The 23,951-nt window shown below is 42.4% G+C and overlaps 1 protein-coding gene across 7 annotated transcripts in view; it reads left to right on the forward strand.

The window, feature by feature from the left end:
- Window positions 1-23,951, forward strand: part of LOC139535947 (serine/threonine-protein phosphatase 6 regulatory ankyrin repeat subunit C-like) — a 73,828-nt gene that overhangs the window by 15,835 nt on the left and 34,042 nt on the right. For 3 of the 7 annotated variants that reach the window (XM_071335934.1, XM_071335935.1, XM_071335939.1), the window contains 17 exons: window positions 3,892-3,974; window positions 8,233-8,350; window positions 8,450-8,518; window positions 8,639-8,779; window positions 8,858-8,917; window positions 9,102-9,213; window positions 9,729-9,800; window positions 10,132-10,333; window positions 10,505-10,592; window positions 10,758-10,875; window positions 11,087-11,306; window positions 11,447-11,534; window positions 15,161-15,244; window positions 15,386-15,531; window positions 15,775-15,857; window positions 22,625-22,707; window positions 22,948-23,039. In XM_071335934.1, coding sequence (XP_071192035.1) covers window positions 3,892-3,974; window positions 8,233-8,350; window positions 8,450-8,518; window positions 8,639-8,779; window positions 8,858-8,917; window positions 9,102-9,213; window positions 9,729-9,800; window positions 10,132-10,333; window positions 10,505-10,592; window positions 10,758-10,875; window positions 11,087-11,306; window positions 11,447-11,534; window positions 15,161-15,244; window positions 15,386-15,531; window positions 15,775-15,857; window positions 22,625-22,707; window positions 22,948-23,039 — 1,859 coding nt within the window. Of the gene's footprint in view, window positions 1-3,891; window positions 3,981-8,232; window positions 8,351-8,449; window positions 8,519-8,638; window positions 8,780-8,857; window positions 8,918-9,101; window positions 9,214-9,728; window positions 9,801-10,131; window positions 10,334-10,504; window positions 10,593-10,757; window positions 10,876-11,086; window positions 11,307-11,446; window positions 11,535-14,486; window positions 15,106-15,160; window positions 15,245-15,385; window positions 15,532-15,774; window positions 15,858-22,624; window positions 22,708-22,947; window positions 23,098-23,951 lie in introns of those variants that run through there. The other 4 variants (XM_071335936.1, XM_071335937.1, XM_071335938.1 and 1 more) reach the window with 4 other exon arrangements.

Below are 23,951 nucleotides of genomic sequence, written 5' to 3' on the forward strand. Positions count from 1 at the left end.
GCTACTGACAACAAACACAATTACATTTTATCGATGGCAATTTGAATGCACAGAAATATTGTGACGAGATCTTAAGGCCCATTGTGAGGACCATTTATTTTAGGGTTTCTGTGTCCAACAGATGCATATCTGTATTCCCAGTCGTGAAATCCATAGATTAGGGCCTAATGAATTGATTTCTATTGACTGATTTCCTCATATGAACTTAAATGCAGTAAAACATTTGTAATTGTTGCATGTTTCGTTCATACAGTGTCTCTGGAAAGTATTCAGACCCCTTGACTTTTTCCATATTTTGTTAGGTTACAGCCTTATTCTAATATTGATTAAACTGTTTTTTTCTCTCAAGCTACATAAAATACCCCATCATTACAAAGCAAAAACAGTTTTTTATATTTTTCTTGCTAATTTATAAAAAAAAAAAACTAATATCACATTTACATAAGTATTCAGACCCTTTACTCAACCTTCTTTAAGCACCTTTGACAGCAATTACAGCCTTGAGTATTCTTGGGTATGACGATACTACAAGCTTGGCACACCTGTATTTGGGGAGTTTCTCCCATTTTTCTCTGAAGATTCTCTCAAGCTCTGTCCGGTTGGATGGGGAGCGTTACTGCACAGCTATTTTCAGGTCTCTCGAGTTGTTAGATCGGGTTCAAGTCTGGGCTCTGGCCACTCAAGGACATTCAGAAACTTGTCCCGAAGCCACTCCTGCGTTGTCTTGGCTGTGTGCTTAGGGTTGTTGTCCTGTTGGAAGGTGAACCTTCGCCCCAGTCTGAGGTCCTGAGTGCTCTGGAGTAGGTTTTCATCAAGGATCTTTCTGTACTTGATCCTGACTAGTCTCCCAGTCTCTGCCGCTGAAAAACATCCCCACAACATGAGGCTGCCACCACCATGCTTAACCGTAGGGATTGTGCCAGGTTTCCTCCTGACGTGACGCTTGGCATTCAGGCCAAGGAGTTCAATCTTGGTTTCATCAGACCAGAGAATCTTGTTTCTCATGGTCTGAGAGTGTTTCAGGTGCCTTTTGGCAAACTCCAAGCGGGCTCTCATGTGCCTTTTACTGAGGAGTGGCTTTCGTCTGGCCACTATTCCATAAAGGCCTGATTGGTTCAAACCTGTCTCGGAGCTCTACGGACAATTCCTTCGACCAATTCCTGTTTTTTGCTCTGACATGCATTGTCAACTGTGGGACCTTATATAGACCAGTGTGTGCCTTTACAAATCATGTCCAATCAATTGAGTTTACCACAGATGAACTCCAATCAAGTTGTAGAAACTTCTCAAGGATGATCCATGGAAACGGGATGCACCCGAGCTCAGTTTCGAATCTCATAGCAACGGGTCTGAATACTTATGTTAATAAGGTATTTCAGTTTTTTGTTTATACACTGCTCAAAAAAATAAAGGGAACACTAAAATAACACATCCTAGATCTGAATGAATGAAATATTCTTATTAAATACTTTTTTCTTTACATAGTTGAATGTGCTGACAACAAAATCACACAAAAATTATCAATGGAAATCAAATTTATCAACCCATGGAGGTCTGGATTTGGAGTCACACTCAAAATTAAAGTGGAAAACCACACTACAGGCAGATCCAACTTTGATGTAATGTCCTTAAAACAAGTCAAAATGAGGCTCAGTAGTGTGTGTGGCCTCCACGTGCCTGTATGACCTCCCTACAACGCCTGGGCATGCTCCTGATGAGGTGGCGAATGGTCTCCTGAGGGATCTCCTCCCAGACCTGGACTAAAGCATCCGCCAACTCCTGGACAGTCTGTGGTGCAACGTGGCGTTGGTGGATGGAGCGAGACATGATGTCCCAGATGTGCTCAATTGGATTCAGGTCTGGGGAACGGGCGGGCCAGTCCATAGCATCAATGACTTCCTCTTGCAGGAACTGCTGACACACTCCAGCCACATGAGGTCTAGCATTGTCTTGCATTAGGAGGAACCCAGGGCCAACCGCACCAGCATATGGTCTCACAAGGGGTCTGAGGATCTCATCTCGGTACCTAATGGCAGTCAGGCTACCTCTGGCGAGCACATGGAGGGCTGTGCGGCCCCCCAAAGAAATGCCACCCCACACCATGACTGACCCACCGCCAAACCGGTCATGCTGGAGGATGTTGCAGGCAGCAGAACATTCTCCACGGCGTCTCCAGACTCTGTCACGTCTGTCACGTGCTCAGTGTGAACCTGCTTTCATCTGTGAAGAGCACAGGGCGCCAGTGGCGAATTTGCCAATCTTGGTGTTCTCTGGCAAATGCCAAACGTCCTGCACGGTGTTGGGCTGTAAGCACAACCCCCACCTGTGGACGTCGGGCCCTCATACCACCCTCATGGAGTCTGTTTAACATGCACATTTGTGGCCTGCTGGAGGTCATTTTGCAGGGCTCTGGCAGTGCTCCTCCTTGCACAAAGGCGGAGGTAGCGGTCCTGCTGCTGGGTTGTTGCCCTCCTACGGCCTCCTCCACGTCTCCTGATGTACTGGCCTGTCTCCTGGTAGCGCCTCCATGCTCTGGACACTACGCTGACAGACACAGCAAACCTTCTTGCCACAGCTCGCATTGATGTGCCATCCTGGATGAGCTGCACTACCTGAGCCACTTGTGTGGGTTGTAGACTCCGTCTCATGCTACCACTAGAGTGAAAGCACCGCCAGCATTCAAAAGTGACCACAACATCAGCCAGGAAGCATAGGAACTGAGAAGTGGTCTGTGGTCACCACCTGCAGAATCACTCCTTTTTTGGGGGTGTCTTGCTAATTGCCTATAATTTCCACCTGTTGTCTATTCCATTTGCACAACAGCATGTGAAATTTATTGTCAATCAGTGTTGCTTCCTAAGTGGACAGTTTGATTTCACAGAAGTGTGATTGACTTGGAGTTACATTGTGTTGTTTAAGTGTTCCCTTTATTTTTTTGAGCAGTGTACATATGCTAAAATTTCTATACCTGTTTTCGCTTTGTCGTTATGGGGTATTGTGTGTAGATTGTGTCGTGGAAAATCGTCTCAGAAATATAACACTCGTAAGAACTTGTGAAATCAAATAGACTTTTTAATACAATGTATCACAAGCCGGAACGATCCGCGGATCCCACCCTGCTTTCCAGAGCCCCGGCTCCTGTATTTATCCACATATAGCATATGGGTCCAACCCATATGCAAATAACCATTATTCCCCTAATTCTCCTGCCACCATTATCTTTTAGTTCAGGCTTCCTGCTTGTTCACGCCTACTAACGCCCATATCTGCTTTCAGTTAGATTATAATGGTGGTAGGACCCTCTCTTATCCTAAAAATAATATATGTCTATCTATCCTATAGGCCTTCGTCTTTTTAGAAGCAGCTGACTATGGGTCCCTCTATCATTAGTGTGTCAGCAAACCATGGGTCTCTTCCTTTCATTAATGTGTCAATGTACTCTTTGTTTTGTTTGCCTCAATTGGAATCAGCAGACCATGGGTCTCTTCCTTTCATTAATGTGTCAATGTACTCTTTGTTTTGTTTGCCTTTATTGGAATCAGCAGACTCTGTCTCCCCTATCCTTAGTGTGTCCAGTTGTCTTAGGCGCCTATGTGTCTCCCTGTCTTCCTGTGGTCTGTTTTTAATGTTCAGCTGTCCTATACGTCTATGTGCTGTCCTATACGTCTGTGTTATCTATGTGTCTCATTTACTCCTACAATTGCTGAGGAAATTGTTTTATTTAATCAATTTTAGAATAAGGCTGTAACGTAACAAAATGTGGAAAAAGTCAAGGGGTCTGAATACTTTCCAAAGGAACTGTTCATTGTGTACATATTTGAGAAGCTGCTGTCAGCACTATATCTCCTTCCCTGTCTCATATATTCCTCTATCGCTCTCCTTGCTCTCTAGGCAAGGGATTAATGGGATGTTTCCGTTGCATTTGGCTGTGCTCTACGGGTTTTCAGACTGTTGTCGCAAGTTACTCTCCTCAGGTAAGCCTTTATACACAGCCATGGAAACTGTATGATTGAAACTAATCAAGTTTCATGGAGGTGTACATTAGAGGTCGACCGATTAATCGGAATGGCCGATTTAATTAGGGCCGTTTTCATAACAATCTGAAATCGGTATTTTTGGACACCGATTTGGCCAATTTTTTATTTATTTATATATATTTTTTACACCTTTATTTAACTAGGCAAGTCAGTTTAAGAACACATTCTTATTTTCAATGACGGCCTAGGAACCGTGGGTTAACTGCCTTGTTCAGGGGCAGAACGATTTTTACCTTGTCAGCTCGGGGGATTCAATCTTGCAACCTTACGGTTAACTAGTCCAACGCTCTAACCAACTGCCTCTCATTACACTCCACGAGGAGCCCACCTGTTACGCGAATGCAGTAAGAAGCCAAGGTAAGTTGCTAGCTAGCATTAAACTTATCTTATAAAAAAACAATCAATCATAATCACTAGTTAACCACACATGGTTGATGATATTACTAGTTTATCTAGCGTGTCCTGCGTTGCATATAATCGATGCGGTGCGCATTCGCGAAAAAGGTATCTAACCATAAACATCAATGCCTTTCTTAAAATCAATACACAAGTATTTTTAAACCTGCATATTTAGTTAATATTGCCTGCTAACATGAATTTCTTTCAACAGAGTCAGGGTTTATGCAGCAGTTTGGGCCACCTGGCTCGTTGCGAACTGTGTGAAGACTATTTCTTCCTAACAAAGACAGCCAACTTCGCCAAACGGGGGATGATTTAACAAAAGCGCTTTTGCGAAAAAAGCACAATCATTGCACGACTGTACCTAACTATAAACATCAATGTATTTCTTAAAATCAGTACACAGAAGTATATATTTTTAAACCTGCATATTTAGCTAAAATAAATCCAGGTTAGCAGGCAATATTAACCAGGTGAAATTGTGTCACTTCTCTTGCGTTCATTGCACGCAGAGTCAGTGTATATGCAACAGTTTGGGCCACCTAATTTGCCAGAATTTTACGTAATTATGACATAACATTGAAGGTTGTGCAATGTAACAGGAATATTTAGACTTATGGATGCCACCCGTTAGATAAATTACGGAACGGTTCCGTATTTCACTGAAAGAATAAACGTCTTGTTTTCGAGATGATAGTTTCCGAATTCGACCATATTAATAACCTACGGCTCGTATTTCTGTGTGTTATTATGTTATAACTAAGTCTATGATTTGATAGAGCAGTCTGACTGAGCGGTGGTAGGCAGCAGCAGGCTCGTAAGCATTCATTCAAACAGCACTTTCGTGCGTTTTGCCAGCAGCTCTGCTGTTTATGACTTCAAGCCTATCAACTCCCGAGATTAGGCTGGTGTAACCGATGTGAAATGGCTAGCTAGTTAGCGGGGTGCGCGCCAATAGCGTTTCAAACGTCACTCGCTCTGAGACTTGGAGTAGTTGTTCCCCTTGCTCTGCATGGGTAACGCTGCTTTGAGGGTGGCTGTTGTCGATGTGTTCCTCGTTCGTGCCCAGGTAGGAGCGAGGAGAGGGATGGAAGCTATACTGTTACACTGGCAATACTAAAGTGCCTATAAGAACATCCAATATTTATTTTTATTTTTTATTTAACCTTTATTTAACCAGGAAGGGCTCATTGAGATTTAAAATACATTTTTCAAGAGCGTCCTGGCCAAGATAGGCAGCACCAAGTCATTACAAAAATTACAGACAGACAACATGAAAAACTACAAGTAATCTAGTAAAAACCATTGAATTCACAAGAGTATAACAAAATCAAAAACAACAAATTAAAAACATTGACAGGTCAGGGAATCAGCCTCAAAATCCTTCATCAGTGATTTAAAAACACCAATCGGGACAAGTTCTTCCAGTTTAAAATTATTTTGTAAGATGTTCCAAGACGATGGCGCAGAGTACATAAAATACCTTTTGCCAAATTCAGTTCGCAGGATAAAGTCCAGCGAACGAAGAGAGTACCCACCACATTTCTGAACAATAAAAATGGCCAAATAAAAAGGTAGTAAACCCAAAATGGCTTTGTAAATACACGTATACCAGTGACTGAGCCTACGAGTGACTAGAGGCTCGCCAACCCAAGGCCAGCCAACCCTGGTATACAAAGTGCAGTGGTGCGTAAGGGTTTTGCAGTTTAAAATAAATCTCAAAGTGCCATGGTAAAGAGTGTCAATTGATCTCAAACACTGAGCGGAAGCATTCATATATAAAATATCCCCATAGTCTAGTAAAGGCATAAATGTAGCTGATACTAGCCTCCTTCTGGCTTCAAAAGAAAAACAGGCCTTATTCCTAAAATAAAACCCCAATTTCAGCTTCAATTTTTTTGTAAGTTGTTGAATATGCAATTTAAAAGAGAGGCCGTCATCAATTAGAATTCCAAGATATTTATATGAGGTTACAACCTCAATCTCCTTGCCCTGACAGGTAGTAATAGGTGAAAGGTTCAGAGGTCTATTTCTTGCATTAGAAAACACCATTAGTTTAGTCAGTATTGAGGATAAGCTTCAATTGACACAAAGTATGTTGAACAGTATAAAAAGCAGTATGCAAGTTCTGGAAAGCTTTTGTAAGAGACGAGGCACAACAGTAAATAACAGTATCATCAGCATAAAAATGAAGTTGTGCATTTTGGACATTTTTGTCTAAATCATTTATATAAATAGTGAATAAGAGAGGACCAAGTACAGAGCCTTGGGGCACACCATTCAGGACAGACAATTTAACAGACATAAGCCCATCAAATTGAGTGCACTGAGTTCTATCAGACAGATAGTTAGCAAACCATGCAACTGCATGCTCCGAAAGACTGTAGGTCTAGGCAATCTCTGCCTTAGTATAGCATTAGTATAGCATGATCAACTGTATCAAAAGCCTTAGAGAGATCAATAAAAAGTGAGACACAGTGCTGTTTTTTGTCAAGGGCTTCAGTGATATCATTTAAAACCTTCATGGCTGCTGTAATTGTGCTATGCTTCTTCCTGAAGCCCGATTGGTACATTGATCAAATAGAGTTAGTAAATAAAAACTCTTTTAGCTGTTCACTTACAAGGGTTTCAAGTATTTTCACCAGGGGTGACAGCTTTGAGATTGGCCTATAATTATTTAAAAGAGTTGGATCTCCCCCTTTTAAAAGTGGTAGGACAAATGCTGATTTCCAGATCTTTGGAATTTCATTACATTCCAGGGTTAGATTGAACAGATATGTAAGTGGTGCAGCTATGAAATCAGCTGCCAGATTTAAAAAGCAGGGATCCAAAAGATCAGGACCTGCAGGCTTTCTTTGATCTAAGGATTTCAGAGCTTTATGTACCACCTGCACTGAGAATGGCAAAAAGCTAAAAGTTTGACCAGCTCTCACTGGTTCATCCACACAGGGTTGTACAGAGACAGAGGACACTGAATCAAACAGCCTACCAGATGATACAAAGTGCTCATTGAAACAATTCAGCATTTCAGTTTTGTCATATATGGCAACAGAGTCCTTCAAAACACATGACGGTAAATCATTAACATTACTGTTACCAGACATAGACTTAATAGCATTCCAAAACTTTCTAAGGTCATTCAGGTTATCAGTGGTAACAGACAAAATATTCAGACTTGATAGTCAAAGGTTAATGAAATACAAATGGTATAGAGAGAAATAGTCATATAATTCCTATAATAACTACAACCTAAAACTTCTTACCTGGGAATATTGAAGACTCATGTTAAAAGGAACCACCAGCTTTCATATGTTCTCATGTTCTGAGCAAGGAACTTAAACGTTAGCTTTCTTACATGGCAGATATTGCACTTTTACTTTCTTCTCCAACACTTTGTTTTTGCATTATTTAAACCAAATTGAACATATTTCATTATTTATTTGATGCTAAATTGATTTTATTGATGTATTATATTAAGTTAAAATAAGTGTTCATTCAGTATTGTTGTAATTGTCATTATTACAAATAAATATAAAAAATCGTCCGATTAATCAGTATCGGCTTTTTTGGTCCTCCAATAATCGGTATCGGCGTTGAAAAATCATAATCGGTCGACCTCTAGTGTACATTCAAATTGACCTAAGTAGTGCTCTACCAGATAGAATGTGAGAGGGCATTTACATACAACACATTCTTTAACTTCTTGCTTTTCCTCATTCAGTGTCATGTTAGGAAACAGACCAATGTGGTCACCACGTATGACATCACTTCTTGTTTTGTGTTGTGCTTTCTGCAGGTCAGCTGTACAGCATTGTATCATCTCTGAGCAACGAGCACGTGCTATCAGCCGGTTTTGACATAAACACCCCAGACAGCTTGGGGAGAACCTGCCTGCACGCCGCTGCCTCTGGAGGGTGAGCGCACGTTCACACACATTTTGAATGAAGATTGAGCTTTTTGGTAGTGGTTGTATAATCGTCTCATTTGTATTTCTGTTCTCTCTTTGATGGCAGAAACGTTGAATGTCTTAACTTGCTGTTGAGCAGTGGTGCTGACTTGAGTAACAAGGACACATTGGGAAGGTGTGGTCTCATTTTAGAATTCAACAAATGTGTTTTTCCCTGTAATATTTTGTCATTCAGTGAATTCTATTTCATTCTCTTCTCCTGTGAGTGTGACTTCTCTCCCGTCTCCCATGGCAGAGCTCCTTTGCACTACGCTGCGGCGAATGGGAGCTACCAGTGCACGGTTGCCCTGGTGAGTGCTGGTGCCGAGGTGAACGAGCTGGACCAGAAGGGCTGCAGCCCCCTGCACTATGCCGCTGCCTCACAGACCTTCCGCCGGTGAGACGCACAGATAACACACAGGGGGGCTAAAAGATACCAGACCAAAATTTGGCTGACATTTGGTTTTTGTTTCAGAGTGGACAGACATTACTCAGTTGGACACCATAGTGAGGAGAGGGCCAAGGAGGCCTTTTTGTAAGTCCCATACCATGATTTAGTCTGTTTCTATCAAACATAAGACATGCAATCTAACCAAGCCCTAACATTTTGCTTTCTCAGAAGATGGGAACCATTTAGAAATGTATTATTTTTGGCAATGGTTTGCAGTTAAGGTTAACCTGCCCATGTATGTGACGGCTTGTTGATTGACCTTTCACAGTTGTTTAGAGTATCTGCTGGATAATGGGGCTGACCCAGCTCTGAGGAACACCAAGGGTTATAGCGCAGTCCACTATGCAGCAGCCCACGGAAACAAGCAGAACCTGGAGCTGGTGAGTCAGTAGGAGGGACTACCAGTGTGTGCGTGCTACAGACATACCGGGAAAGATGAGACCGAATCATGTTGTCTTTTCAATAGGGGCTTACCCTCCTCATCTTCGTCTGCACTATGAAACAACAGGACAAGTGACTGCAAAGTCCTAGTAGATATCCAACCATATCGCGTTCACTAGGCTGTTGATTTCAGATCAGTGCAGATAAAGAAGAGGAAAATACATAAATTTAGAGTATTGAGATGCATCCAAAGTTGTACTTCAAAATGGTTCTGAAATGTAAGGGTTTGGAACTGGTAATGGCCTTTGTAATTAAGTTGTATTTTCAGCCACACCTTTTTAGGAGTTGAGATTGGCTGTTGGGTGTCGGTAAAGCATTTACTGTTGCTTCTTCTTCAGAGGGATAAACTCAGATGAATGTGTACTATTTTCTGGCTTCCTTTGGGAAGTGCAGTGATCTTAGTAAATGGTATGTACAGGTTGCAAACTCCTCCCTTTGTCCCTCTGTTCCCCAGCTATTGGAGATGTCGTTCAACTGTTTGGGAGACGTGGAGAGCAGTGTTCCAGTTAGCCCTTTGCACTTAGCCGTGAGTACAGTACACCCGCTTAGCCTCGTTTCCTCTGGCCCGACGTTCCGTTTCATTGTACTGTCTATTGGTTTAACTTCTGATTAACCCATCACATTAGTTTTATTACTGCCCTCTCTTTGTTCTACAGTGCCAATTCAAAGTTGGAGTGAACTAACTATCCATTTAACACAGTCACCCAATTCATTGACACATTTATCCGCATGACCCCCGTTCTCACACTGTTATGAGGTGCTGGTTTTGAAGTTGGAGTGAAATAAATATCCCATTAACACAGTGACCCTCTGCCATTCTCACAGTCTTGTATTCCCTGCCCTTTTCCCTCAACCAGGCGTATAATGGTCACTGTGAGGCGTTGGGGGTGTTGTCTGAGACGCTGGTGAGTCTGGATGTTCGGGACGCGAGGGGGCACACCGCCCTCTACCTGGCAGCGCAGCGGGGACATGCTCAGTGCGTGGAGGTACTGCTGTCCCACGGGGCCTCCTGCCACCTCAAGGAGCGCCGCCGCAAGTGGACCCCGCTTCATGTCGCAGGTGTGTGTGTATGTTGCACTCTATTGGGTGGTTGTTCGATTCTGATCCTCTTGGTGTTTGTATGTGTTTGAGCACATGTTCATATTTTCACTCCTCTCTGTGTTGCGTTCTCCCTGCTCTTCATTGTGTGTGCTTGTCTCAATATTTGACTGTCTCCGTCACCACCTCCAGCTTCCAACGGCCAAACAGACTGTCTGCTCATGCTGGTCAACCGAGGAGAGAAGGCTGACGTCATCGATATCGTCGACATACAGGGACAGTGAGTGACTGTCATTAATTTATTGAACATTATGTGCACCCACTAGAATGGAAGAACAGAGGATTTTTTAGTTTCCTACGATGTCAGCGGTTCTTTAAAAATGTTTTACAACGATGCTCTAGTAGAGGGTTCCCTGTTTAACCTTGTGTGTGTGCGCGTGTGCAGGACGGCTCTGATGCTGGCAGCTCTGGGCAGTCACACTGACTGTGTCCACATCTTGCTGGAGAAGGGAGCCGGGGCTGACACCGCTGACAAGAGAGGCCGCACTGCTCTACACAGAGCTGTGAGTTTCTCCACCATGTGTATATGTCTTATCTTGCCCAACCTACTGTGGTGGTCTGAAACACTTATGCCTTTCATCTGTTCTTCTCTTTCACTCTCTCCGTCTCGCGGCGCTCTCTCTTTTCTCTTTCCTTTCTCTTTTCTCCTTCTGTCCTTTCTTCCTCTTGGCAGTGATGAGTTCATCCTCTGTAACTCTTTGCCTCTTCCTCCAGGCGGCGATGGGCTGTGAGGACTGTGTGTCGGCCCTGCTCGAGCACGGAGCCTCTGCTCTGTGCAGGGAGTCTCGGGGACGCACACCCCTGCACCTGGCCTCCTCCTGCGGCCACATGGAGCTCCTGCTCAGCCTGCTGCAGGGTGTCACAAGCACCGACCCCCTGGACTCCTTGTTGGACTACAACGGATACACTCCCGCTCACTGGGCAGCCTACCACGGTGAGACAAGCCTTCATGGAGGGGCTACAAATAACCGTGGTGAATAACTCACAAGTATAGGATTTGGCTAGCTGGCATGGAGAGAACTCGTTGCTCCTAAACTGTGAACCGTTGTCTGACTCATCTTTTTTCTCTTTCAGGGCACGAGGACTGTTTGGATGTTTTACTAGACCACAAACCATTTAGCATACAGGAAGGAAACCCCTTCACCCCATTGCACTGTGCTCTGTGAGTACCACGACTGGTTCCCCCTGCCTTTCTGGGTAGTGCTGAGTGATTAACTGAAATGTTGCTAATTTTTCAGGTTGTTAAACTAATTGACCAACGTCTGTTCAATTATTTTAATTCCATTTAGTTTTTTTCTGTGAGCTCAATGCGCATTTTCTCACTGCAGTTTCTCTTTTAGAAATCAGCTCAAACCTGGACTGTGTGCAGTAGTAGGGAGTAGAGGTCGACCGATTTATGATTTTTCAACTCCGATACCAATACCAATTATTGGAGGGCCAAAACAAGCCGATGCCGATTAATCGGTCGTTTTTTTGTGTTTTTTTGTAATAATGACAATTACAACAATACTGAATGAACACTTATTTTAACTTAATATAATATATCAATAAAATCAATTGAGCCTCAAATAAATAATGAAACATGTTCAATTTGGTTTAAATAATGCAAAAACAAAGTGTTGGAGAAGAAAGTAAAAGTGCATTGTGCCATGTAAGAAAGCTAACGTTTAAGTTCCTTGCTCAGAACATGAGAACATATGAAAGCTGGTGGTTCCTTTTAACATGAGTCTTCAATATTCCCAGGTAAGAAGTTTTAGGTTGTAGTTATTATAGGAATTATAGGACTATTTCTCTCTATACCATTTGTATTTCATTAACCTTTGACTATTGGATGTTCTTATAGGCACTTTAGTATTGCCAGTGTAACAGTATAACTTCCATCCCTCTCCTCGCTCCTACCTGGGCTCGAACCAGGAACACAACGACAACATCCACCCTCGAAGCAGCGTTACCCATGCAGAGCAAGGGGAATAACTACTCCAAGTCTCAGAGCGAGTGACTTTTGAAACGCTATTAGCGCGCACCCCGCTAACTAGCTAGCCATTTCACATCGGTTACACCAGCCTAATCTTGGGAGTTGATAGGCTTGAAACACAGCGAAGAGCTTCTGGCAAAACGCACGAAAGTGCTGTTTGAATGAATGCTTACGAGCCTGCTGCTGCCTACCACCGCTCAGTCAGACTGCTCTATCAAATCATAGACTTAGTTATAACATAATAACACACAGAAATACGAGCCTTAGGTCATTAATATGGTCGAATCCGGAAACGATCATCTCGAAAACAAGACGTTTATTCTTTCAGTGAAATACGGAACCGTTCCGTATTTTATCTAACGGGTGGCATCCATAAGTCTAAATATTCCTGTTACATTGCACAACCTTCAATGTTATGTCATAATTACGTAAAATTCTGGCAAATTAGGCGGCCCAAACTGTTGCATATACACTGACTCTGCGTGCAATGAACGCAAGAGAAGTGACACAATTTCACCTGGTTAATATTGCCTGCTAACCTGGATTTATTTTAGCTAAATATGGAGGTTTAAAAATATATACTTCTGTGTATTGATTTTAAGAAAGGCATTGAAGTTTATGGTTAGGTACACATTGGAGGAATGATACGCACCGCATCGATTATATGCAACACAGGACATGCTAGATAAACTAGTAATATCATCAACCATGTGTAGTTAACTAGTGATTATGATTGATTGTTTTTTATAAGATAAGTTTAATGCTAGCTAGCAACTTACCTTGGCTTCTACTGTATTCGCGTAACAGGCAGGCTCCTCGTGGAGTGCAATGTAATCAGGTGGTTGGAGCGTTGGACTAGTTAACGTTGCAAGATTGAATCCCCCGAGCTGACAAGGTAAAAATCTGTCGTTCTGCCCCTGAACGAGGCAGTTAACCCACCGTTCCTAGGCCGTCATTGAAAATAAGAATGTGTTCTTAACTGACTTGTCTAGTTAAATAAAGATTAAATTAAGGTGTAAAAAAAACGGCCAAATCGGTGTCCAAAAATACCGATTTCCGATTGTTATGTAAACTTGAAATCGGCCCTAATTAATCGGCCATTCTGATTAATCGATCGACCTCTAGTAGGGAGTTGTAGTTTCCAACGGCCAGTATTCAACATTAGTGGTCACCAACCGGTCAATCACGATAGACTGGTCGATCTGTAAGGCATTCCTAGTCAATCACCAAACATTTGTGTAGAAAAGCCGACGATAAAGCCATCAGCTCTTTTTTTTCCCCGTGTTGCGATGTTGGCTGGAGGTGTATTTCAATCAAAGTGTTCCCATTTTTAACTATTTGATTTGTCTGAAAAGACAAACCCCGCCTACCTGGATGACCGGGAGATATGTGGCTAGATCAAGTGCACCTACTCAATCGGACAGGCATAGTGATTTGAGCTACCTACAGCTTCCACGGCCACCACAAAGTTTGATACTAGCCTACGTAAGATTTAATAACTTTTAAAACCATGACCACAGAGAGACTGTCAAAGATTACAGCAAAGAGCTGCTGTTTTTATGAGTGAGTTCATGTTTAAGTTTGTATTCATCACTGTCAGCACTTTGTATTCAACACTATTTCAAACACAGCGCGCTTCTCTCTACTTCCACTCGCACTGCAATGAATGAGTAGCCAAGTGTATCGATAGCCCTGTATTTTTATTATTATTAGCAGCTTGTCTATTTTAATATGGAGGAGAATTCCACTTTCCCTGGTCATAGGAACAATATGAATTTGTGCATGAGGCAGATGCGGTGCGACTTGAGTTTGACCATCAGGTGGTAGACGGTGTCCCCCGTCTCTGATCAGTCTCACCCAGAGGAAAGGAAGAAAAGAGCAGGGACCGTGAGAGGTGGACCCTCTGCTGCTCTCTCCCTCACTCCACTGAGACTAATGCCTGTTCAAAACAACTGTGAATTCTGACAATTCTGACTTAAGTGCGTTAAAGACAACTGGGAACTATGTGGGGGGAAAACGAGATCCGACTGGGAAAAATCGGTTTGAATGGTCATCCAACTCGGAAACTGGCATCTTTCTAGAACTCTGACTTTCTGACCTGAAGTTCACTGACATCTTGATTTGGCCTCCTTTTTTCAGAGTTCCTAGTTGTCTTGAAAGCACCATGACCATGAGATGCAGGTACCATCAGTCCAGTCAAATAAAAAAGGAAATTATTTTTATTTATGCTCAGCTGTGCCTCGCAAGTGCTACTCCAACTGATCTATTTTGTTATAAAGCTCAAGGTTTGGATGTGTACTTTTGGGGGTACTGGAGGACCGGAGTTGGTAAGTGATTGATAGTTGGTATTCAGCAGTCTCAAAAGTATGCCTTATTTACTTCGAAGAACTACTAAAATAGTGATTTTGTCAGACAGCATATACAGCAGCTCTATAGAGATGAGATGATGACATGGACTTAAATAATAATCATCTTGTAAAATAAATGTAATATACACAACTGAAATATTTTATTTCTTGTAAAATAAATGTAATATACACAACTGAAATATTTTATTAAAGTCATGTGAATAAATTATGATTAATAAGTGATCAGTAGTAATGGGCAGTCACTACCATCATGGGACTTTTATTTATTGTTTTATTCTGTGTTACAGAATTCAACCCACATAATGCATAGTGCATTTATAATCAAACAGCACTACTTCTGGTTTCTGTATTCTATCAGATAATCAGCTCTGGCATTGAATCCATCAGAATGTTGCTCTCCTTTTTGACAAGAGAGCTGGAGGATGTTTTCTTGCTCCTTTCCAGAATAAATGGCCATGATGGTGCTGCTGAACTACTGGTAGAGACCGTCGGAACTCAGATGGTGAACATCAGAGATGCCAAAGGAAGGTGCGTGTCATGTCTATTTTTAGTTTCTTCCTATGCATTTTCGTACGGTGCTCTTTCTAGTCTAGTGTATTGCAGCTTGCCACTGTTGCTTACCTGTCTGTCTGTCTGCCTGGTTGTGGCTGACCTGGGCTGTGCCTGAAGGACCCCGTTGCACGCAGCTGCCTATTCAGAGAGTGTGGCCGGGCTGCAGCTGGCACTGGTTCAGGGGGCAGAGGTCAATGCGGTGGACACCACCGGACACTCCGCATTGATGGTTGCCGCCAACAACGGACAGACTGCAGCCGTCGGTGAGTGACCAGAAATGAGGAAATGTGATCATTGATCCAGTAAATATGAAAACTGACCATTTAGTGGTCTTATTAGTTTGAAATGTCATTTGTTTTATTTTATATTCATTTATTACATGTATTTATGAACTGATAGTGACTATAGCAACTGGAGGAAGCTTGTTGTGGACTGTTCTGCAGCCTAACGACGATGATGATGATACTGATGATTGTGTAATTGTTAGAGATGTGTTAACCCAACAGAGGTCCTGCTGCACCAGGCCAAGGCAGACCTGACCCTGCTGGATGTCAACGAGAACACCGCCCTTCACCTGGCCTGCAGCAAGGTGGGAGCACGCATGCTTGATCGCTCACTCACTCACTCATAGGCATGAGTACTCAAACGCATGTCAAAACTCAATCTTTAACCAGAGATTACATTTTTGTTATTTTTACATTTTGGTGTAATGTGCAAGTGACATTTTTTCCCGAATGTATTTCTTTTTTGGTCTTTAAGACAACATTAATTTGCTTTGACCCTGGTGTTTTCATTTTTACAAGTGCATTTCCGGGGCACAACAAAAGTGAAACCAAGCCAAGCATCACACAGTTCTTCTCCATAAATTCTCTTTCCCCTCCGTGTCTCTCTCACTTGCGCTCAGAAATAAATGCCAATTTAAAACGTATCTAACGGATGGGATACATACTCAAGCTACATTCTCTGGTTGATTGAAGTAGGGAAATATGTTTTCCAACATCAAGCTGCCGTTTTGGAATAATTGAGTATGCACAGTAATTATTCAATATTAAACTGATTATGGCAGAAGGCCAAGTATGGCATTATTCATTTTTTTACCCTTAATTAACTAGGCAAGTAAGTTAAGAACAAATTCTTATTTACAATGACGGCCTAGCAAAAGGCGGGGGGCTGGGAGCTGGGATTTAAAATAAAAATAGAGAACAAAACACCCATCACGACGAGAGACACCACAACACTACGTAAAGAGAGAACTAAGACGACAACGGCATGGCAGCAACACATGACAACACAACATGGTAGCAGCACAAAACATGGTACAAACATTATTCGGCACAGACAACCGCACACGGGCAAGAAGGAAGACAACAATACATCACGCGAAGCAGCCTCAACTCTCCTTGTCCATGATTGAGTCTTTGAATGTAAGCACCTTACTCTGCTTATCTGAATCGACGTAAGGTAATAAAGGAAGTAAGCATACGCCAATAACAAAACATGATTTTCTGAGCAATCTTTCAAATGATTAGGACATGTAAACAGCTTAATCGGCATCTCAGCGGTGTATTTGATCTGCGCATGTGCCAGCACTGGTAGAACAAGCCTCTCTCTCTTATGCGCGAGTGAAGTGCATTTGGAAAAACCTAAAGTATGCATCTTAGAAATGGTTTTCACTAACTTTATACACTGAACAAAAATATAAAGTGTAAAGTGTTGGTCCCATGTTTCATGAGCTGAAATAAAAGATCCCAGAAATGTTCCATACGCACAAAAAGCTTATGTCACAATTTTGGGCACAAATTTGATTACATCCCGGTTAACGAGCATTTCTCCTTTTCCAAGATAATCCATCCACCTGACAGGTGTGGCATATCAAGAAGCTGATTAAACGGCATGTTACTTAAAAGGCCACTACAATGTTCAGTTTTGTCACACAACACAATGCCACAGATGCCTCATGTTATGAGGGAATGTGCAATTGGCATGCTGACTGCAGGAATGCCCACCAGAGCTGTTGCCAGAGAATTTAATGTTAATTTCCCTACCATAAGCTGCCTCCAACTTCGTTTTAGAGAATTTGACAGTAAGTCTAACCGCATACCCACGTGTATGGCGTCGTGTGGGTGAGCGGTTTGCTGATGGCAACGTTGTGATCAGAGCCCCATGGTGGTGGGGTTATGGTATGAGCAGGCAAAAGCTATGGATAACGAACACAATTCCATTTTATCGATGGCAATTTGAATGCACAAAGATACATGATGAGATACTGAGGCCCATTCACCCACTGCCATCACCTCATGTTACAGCATGATAATGCACTACCCCATGTCGCAAGGATCTGTACACAATTCCTGGAAGCTGAAAATGTCCCAGTTCTTCCATGGCCTGCATACTCACCAGACATGTCACCTGTTGAGCATGTTTGGGATGCTCTGGATCGACGTGTATGACAGCGTGTTCCAGTTCCCGCCAAGATCCAGCAACGTCACAGCTATTTCATTTATTTATTTATTTTAACCTTTATTTAACTAGGCAAGTCAGTTAAGAAAACATTCTTAATTACAATGACGGCCTACCAGGGAACAATGGGTTAACTGCCTTGTTCAGGGGCAGAACGACAGATTTTTACCTTGTCAGCTCGGAGATTCGATCACTGGCCCAACACTCTAACCAGTAGGCCATTGAAGAGGAGGGAGACAGCATTCCACAGGCCACAATCAACAGCCTGATCAACTCAATGCGAAGGAGATGTGTCGCGCTGCATGAGGCAAATGTTGGTCACACCAGATACTGTCTTGTTTTCTGCCCCCGCAGAAATCGAATTAACATAATACAAATATCCCCATAAAATCTGTCAGTTTAAGCTAGAGATATCAGTTTTTTTTGCATTGGATAGGTCTGAATCCACCACCTATGCAATACTTATACGTCTGCGGTGAAAGGTGACACAGCTAGAACGGTGTTTGTCAGACCATGAGAAAATCGGTCTTCTCACAAAATTGTCTGTAGCGTCCGAACAGTTTAGCCTACCCACTGATATGACCCATCTGTGTAAAGGTGAACATGTACTGTACATGTCGGTTGTTTTGCTCTAGGATGCCCACAAGCCTCGCAAGACTCGTCTGAAGGTCCCCCGGTACCAGTCAAACATTAATGGAAGTACTGTATATATGGAGACTGTTTATTGACAAAAATAAGGGGTTAAATACATGTAAAAATATATATATATAAGATCAGGAGACATTAATATATATATATATCTCAGATATAGGATAGACACTTAAAAACAAACTTCCTTTAGATTTTTGGGGGGGCTCCATGGAGTGGATCTGTTATTCAATGCCTTTGTATGGGCTAATAGTAGTAAGGCCAAATAAAATGTTTCATCACCACATTTTTTTAATACTTAATGTGGTCTGAAAAATTCAAATTCAAAACCATATACAGTGGGGCAAAAAAGTATTTCGTCAGCCACCAATTGTGCAAGTTCTCCCACTTAAAAAGATGAGAGAGGCCTGTAATTTTCATCATAGGTACACTTCAACTATGACAGACAAAATGAGGGGAAAAAATCCAGAAAATCACATTGTAGGATTTTTAATGAATTTATTTGCAAATTATGGTGGAAAATAAGTATTTGGTCACCTACAAACAAGCAAGATTTCTGGCTCTCACAGACCTGTAACTTCTTCTTTAAGAGGCTCCTCTGTCCTCCACTCGTTACCTGTATTAATGGCACCTGTTTGAACTTGTTATCAGTATAAAAGACACCTGTCCACAACCTCAAACAGTCACACTCCAAACTCCACTATGGCCAAGACCAAAGAGCTGTCAAAGGACACCAGAAACAAAATTGTAGACCTGCACCAGGCTGGGAAGACTGAATCTGCAAATAGGTAAGCAGCTTGGTTTGAAGAAATCAACTGTGGAAGCAATTATTAGGAAATGGAAGACATACAAGACCACTGATAATCTCCCTCGATCTGGGGCTCCACGCAAGATCTCACCCCGTGGGGTCAAAATGATCACAAGAACGGTGAGCAAAAATCCCAGAACCACACGGGGGAACCTAGTGAATGACCTGCAGAGAGCTGGAACCAAAGTAACAAAGCCTACCATCAGTAACACACTACGCCGCCAGGGACTCAAATCCTGCAGTGCCAGACGTGTCCCCCTGCTTAAGCCAGTACATGTCCAGGCCCGTCTGAAGTTTGCTAGAGAGCATTTGGATGATCCAGAAGAAGATTGGGAGAATGTCATATGGTCAGATGAAACCAAAATAGAACTTTTTGGTAAAAACTCAACTCGTCGTGTTTGGAGGACAAAGAATGCTGATTTGCATCCAAAGAACACCATACCTACTGTGAAGCATGGGGGTGGAAACATCATGCTTTGGGGCTGTTTTTCTGCAAAGGGACCAGGACGACTGATCCGTGTAAAGGAAAGAATGAATGGGGCCATGTATCGTGAGATTTTGAGTGAAAACCTCCTTTCATCAGCAAGGGCATTGAAGATGAAACGTGGCTGGGTCTTTCAGCATGACAATGATCCCAAACACACCGCCCGGGCAACGAAGGAGTGGCTTCGTAAGAAGCATTTCAAGGTCCTGGAGTGGCCTAGCCAGTCTCCAGATCTCAACCCCATAGAAAATCTTTGGAGGGAGTTGAAAGTCCGTGTTGCCCAGCAACAGCCCCAAAACATCACTGCTCTAGAGGAGATCTGCATGGAGGAATGGGCCAAAATACCAGCAACAGTGTGTGGAAACCTTGTGAAGACTTACAGAAAACGTTTGACCTCTGTCATTGCCAACAAAGGGTATATAACAAAGTATTGAGAAACTTTTGTTATTGACCAAATACTTATTTTCCACCATAATTTGCAAATAAATTCATTCAAAATCCTACAATGTGATTTTCTGGATATTTTTTTTTCTCATTTTGTCTGTCATAGTTGAAGTGTACCTATGATGAAAATTACAGGCCTCTCATCTTTTTAAGTGGGAGAACTTGCACAATTGGTGGCTGACTAAATACTTTTTTGCCCCACTGTAGCTTAGTAGTACCCCCCTCCCCCATCTTACACTTATGGGTTAAATAATGAATCTTAAATGGCACTTGTATTTTTAATTGACGAATTTACACTGAGTATACCAAACCCCCCCACCCCTTTCCCTCAGAACAGCCTCAATTCGTCAGGGCATGGACTACAAGGTGTGGTAAGCGTTCCGCAGGGATGCTGGCCCATGTTGACTCTAATGCTTCCCACAGTTGTCAAGTTGGCCTGATGTCCTTTGGGTGGTGGACCCTTCTTTACAAACGGGAAACTATTGAGCGTGAAAAACCCAGTAGTGTTAGCATATACAGGTAACTGTCAAATATAAAGAAACACTAACATAGTGTCTTAATAAGGCGTTAAGCCACCACAAGCCAGAACGGCCTCAATGCACCTTGGCATAGATTCTACATATGTCTGTAACTATTGGAGGGAAGAGACTTGGGCTGGGAATTGCCAAGGACGTCACGTTACGATATGTATTGCGATTCGGTACTGGGATTTTATTGTGCTTCGATGTTCTAAATATTGCTCACCATGTCTGCTGCAGAGGGACAAGAGAGAGCCATGATAAAACGAGTTTTGATCAGTCATGGAAATAAAAGTGCTGAAAACAATTGGCTCCCTATTTAAAAAGATGGAGAACAAATTTTGACGTTTTGGTGGAGGTACAGTCAACTAGTGTAAAAAATAATATTGTGATATTGTCAAAACGATACGATATATTGTCAAAAAATAATATCCAGATATGTAACTATCAATTTTTCTTATCTTCCCATCACAAGATGCAACACCATTGATCCACGAGAAATTCCATTATTGGGTGTGTTGTTGATGATGGTGGAAAATGCTGTCTAAGACGCTGTTCCAGAATATCCAATAAGTGACTGAGACAGTCATGGCTTATGGTTTACGTCATTTTCATGCTCATCAAACCATTCAGTGACCACTCGTTCCCTGTGGATGGGGGCATTGTCATCCTATGGGGACATAGCCATGTATAAGTGTAATGTCAGGGAAAGTTGTATGCGCAAGCTAACTAAACATTACTTTTATGACATGTTTTTGCTGTCATGTGCATTACCACAATTTCTAACTTATTTACATTATGTTTTACTTGGTGGTATGTTGACTTCGCCATATTGATGTTGGTTTTAAGTTTTGGCTAACTTTTCTTAGCGGATTTACAATCATTGCGAATTGAATTATGTGGAGTTTCAGGCCCCGTGGTGAACTTTATTGTACACCTGCACACTCGATCACTAACGAGGGTTGAAGGGCTTACGTTGCCAATTTCCCTTGCTTGGCTAATTGTTTGGACCGATGGCAAAGATGGCCGTGGGGATTCTCCCAAGGGCTTAAGGCGAGGGTAAGTGGAGGAGGGAGTGTCTTTTGTGTTTGAAACGCAGCTTTTATAACGTTGTGCCTGTTGTTCACACGCGTATCTGCTCTGTCATTGGCTAGAGTGGTCCCACCTGATCTTACCTCCTCCCGATTCCCTTCCATTTTTGAAGACATTTCTTTTCATTGTTAGAGTGGCCACTTGAATATCATTTAATATAATGGATAATCTGTTATGACCCTAAGAATGATGGGATGTTAATTGCTTAATTAACTCGAGAACCGCACCTGTGGAAGCACCTGCTCTCAGTATACTTTGTATCCCTCATTTACTCAAGTGTTTCCATTATTTGTTAGTTACCTGTAGATAAATGCACACATTGTTTTCCGGTGCGGGTCTTGTGTTCTAAAAATAATACTCAATCGAGTACTCGAAAAAAAATAATGCAAGTACTCGAATAATAAAAACATTTAAAATGCCCATCCCTACTCACTCACTCGGTCACTCAAGTCCCGCAGCAAGGCAAGACACTCCATCATATATCTAGCTGATACACGACCCTCTGTTATTTAATTTTGACCCACTGTAGCCAAATACACAACCCAAGTTATCTAAAAACTGGCCTCTATCAACTCTACAGGAAACCAGCAGTCCAAGTCATGATAGATCCACATATCATTGGGAAAAGTGCTTTATCCATTAGATTGCCCATTTGTATTTCTGTTGATACCAAAGCAAAAATTAGGTGGCAGGGATATGGCATGTGTGTTTCCATATGAGTTTAACCATCAGAGTACTAGATGTTCCAATCCTAGTGTTTCCCAGCGACAGACTGGCGTAGTGTCCAGGGGGAACTTGTACATCAAGCTGTCTCACGCTACAGGGACAGAAGATAGGCTCCTGCTCTATGGGCCATTCTGGTTTGGACAAGGCTTACTTACTTAATGTGTTTTCTCCGGCAGGCTCATGAGATGTGTGCCCTGTTAATCCTGGGAGAGATCAGCGACCCCTCCCTCATCAATGCAACAAACGGTGCACTGCAAATGTGAGCCATCATCTCAGCTACTCAGCCTTTCATTAATGACACTGTTCAACACTGTAGAAAACCCCAGTTTCAGCTCTCACTCAGCTCTTTCCAACTCTCAAACGGTGTGACTCTGAACTCCAGGAGGTGGGATAAGTTAGAGTTGAAGCTGGGTCTGTAACACCATAAAAACCTAGCGATTTGTTTACTCAGGTGGTCTATTGACTGTCTATCCCTTATCTCTCCCCTCTTCCTCCTCAGGCCCCTTCATATCGCTGCGAGGAATGGTCTGGCTACGGTGGTGCAGGTGCTGCTCAGCCGGGGGGCAGCCGTGATGGCTGTCGATGAGGAGGGTGAGTCACCACCGTGTCGGTTAGTGAAAAAAGACCAGAGCCCTATCCTACGTACGAGGTAACTTTCGTCAACTGAGTTCTACTCGGCATAACCAGTACCACGAACGTGGCTCACCTTTTAGCCAGGTACATTTCTATGGCAATGAATCCTTCAGAACTAACCTGCTCCAGGGCAGGCTAACTCATGACTAACTCAATTTTTCCTGAATGAAGTGTCTGAGCTGCGAGTTGAGGACCGTCATCATGCCCTTCATTTGAGGAAGACTACGGATTTCAATATTTTGTTAATCAAATGGTTTGTGTGCTAAAAAAAATATGTTAAAATACCGAGCACATTTAGTAATAACGGAATGCATTTGAAACTTCACACAGTAAAACTTGTGTATGACTTAATACAATTATTTGGGTAAAAAAAGGTGCACGTGGATTGATGAGCACACCATTAATGATAAGTCATTTCAAGCTTATTTCACACCATAGCTGGTAAATTTGCAAGATAACTTTTCTTTCATTTTAATTTCGGCACAAATGAAAATGTGGCATTGACTCGCCCATGGATTGATGTTTCAGCATTGTCTCAATGAAGAGTTTGGCATTCGACTAGCCACGTGCGACATGCATAAGCACCTACAAGCCTGCTAGATTAGCGGCAGGCGGAGGAGCAATATTTACCGTCGTAGTATGGATTTTATTTATATATTTTATTATTAAGTCAGTTAAGAACAGATTCTTATTTTCAATGACGGCCTAGGACCAGTGGGTTAACTGCCTTATTCAGGGGCAGGATGACAGATTTTTACATTTTCAGCTCGGGGATTCGATCTTGCAATCTTGCAAAGTTTGTTTTGTTCAATTAAATAATTTAGAACGTCACGGTATATCCTTGTATGGAACAATGACTGCGGGCCCCCA

Source organism: Salvelinus alpinus, chromosome 12, assembly GCF_045679555.1.
Source record: "Salvelinus alpinus chromosome 12, SLU_Salpinus.1, whole genome shotgun sequence".
NCBI lineage: Eukaryota > Metazoa > Chordata > Actinopteri > Salmoniformes > Salmonidae > Salvelinus > Salvelinus alpinus.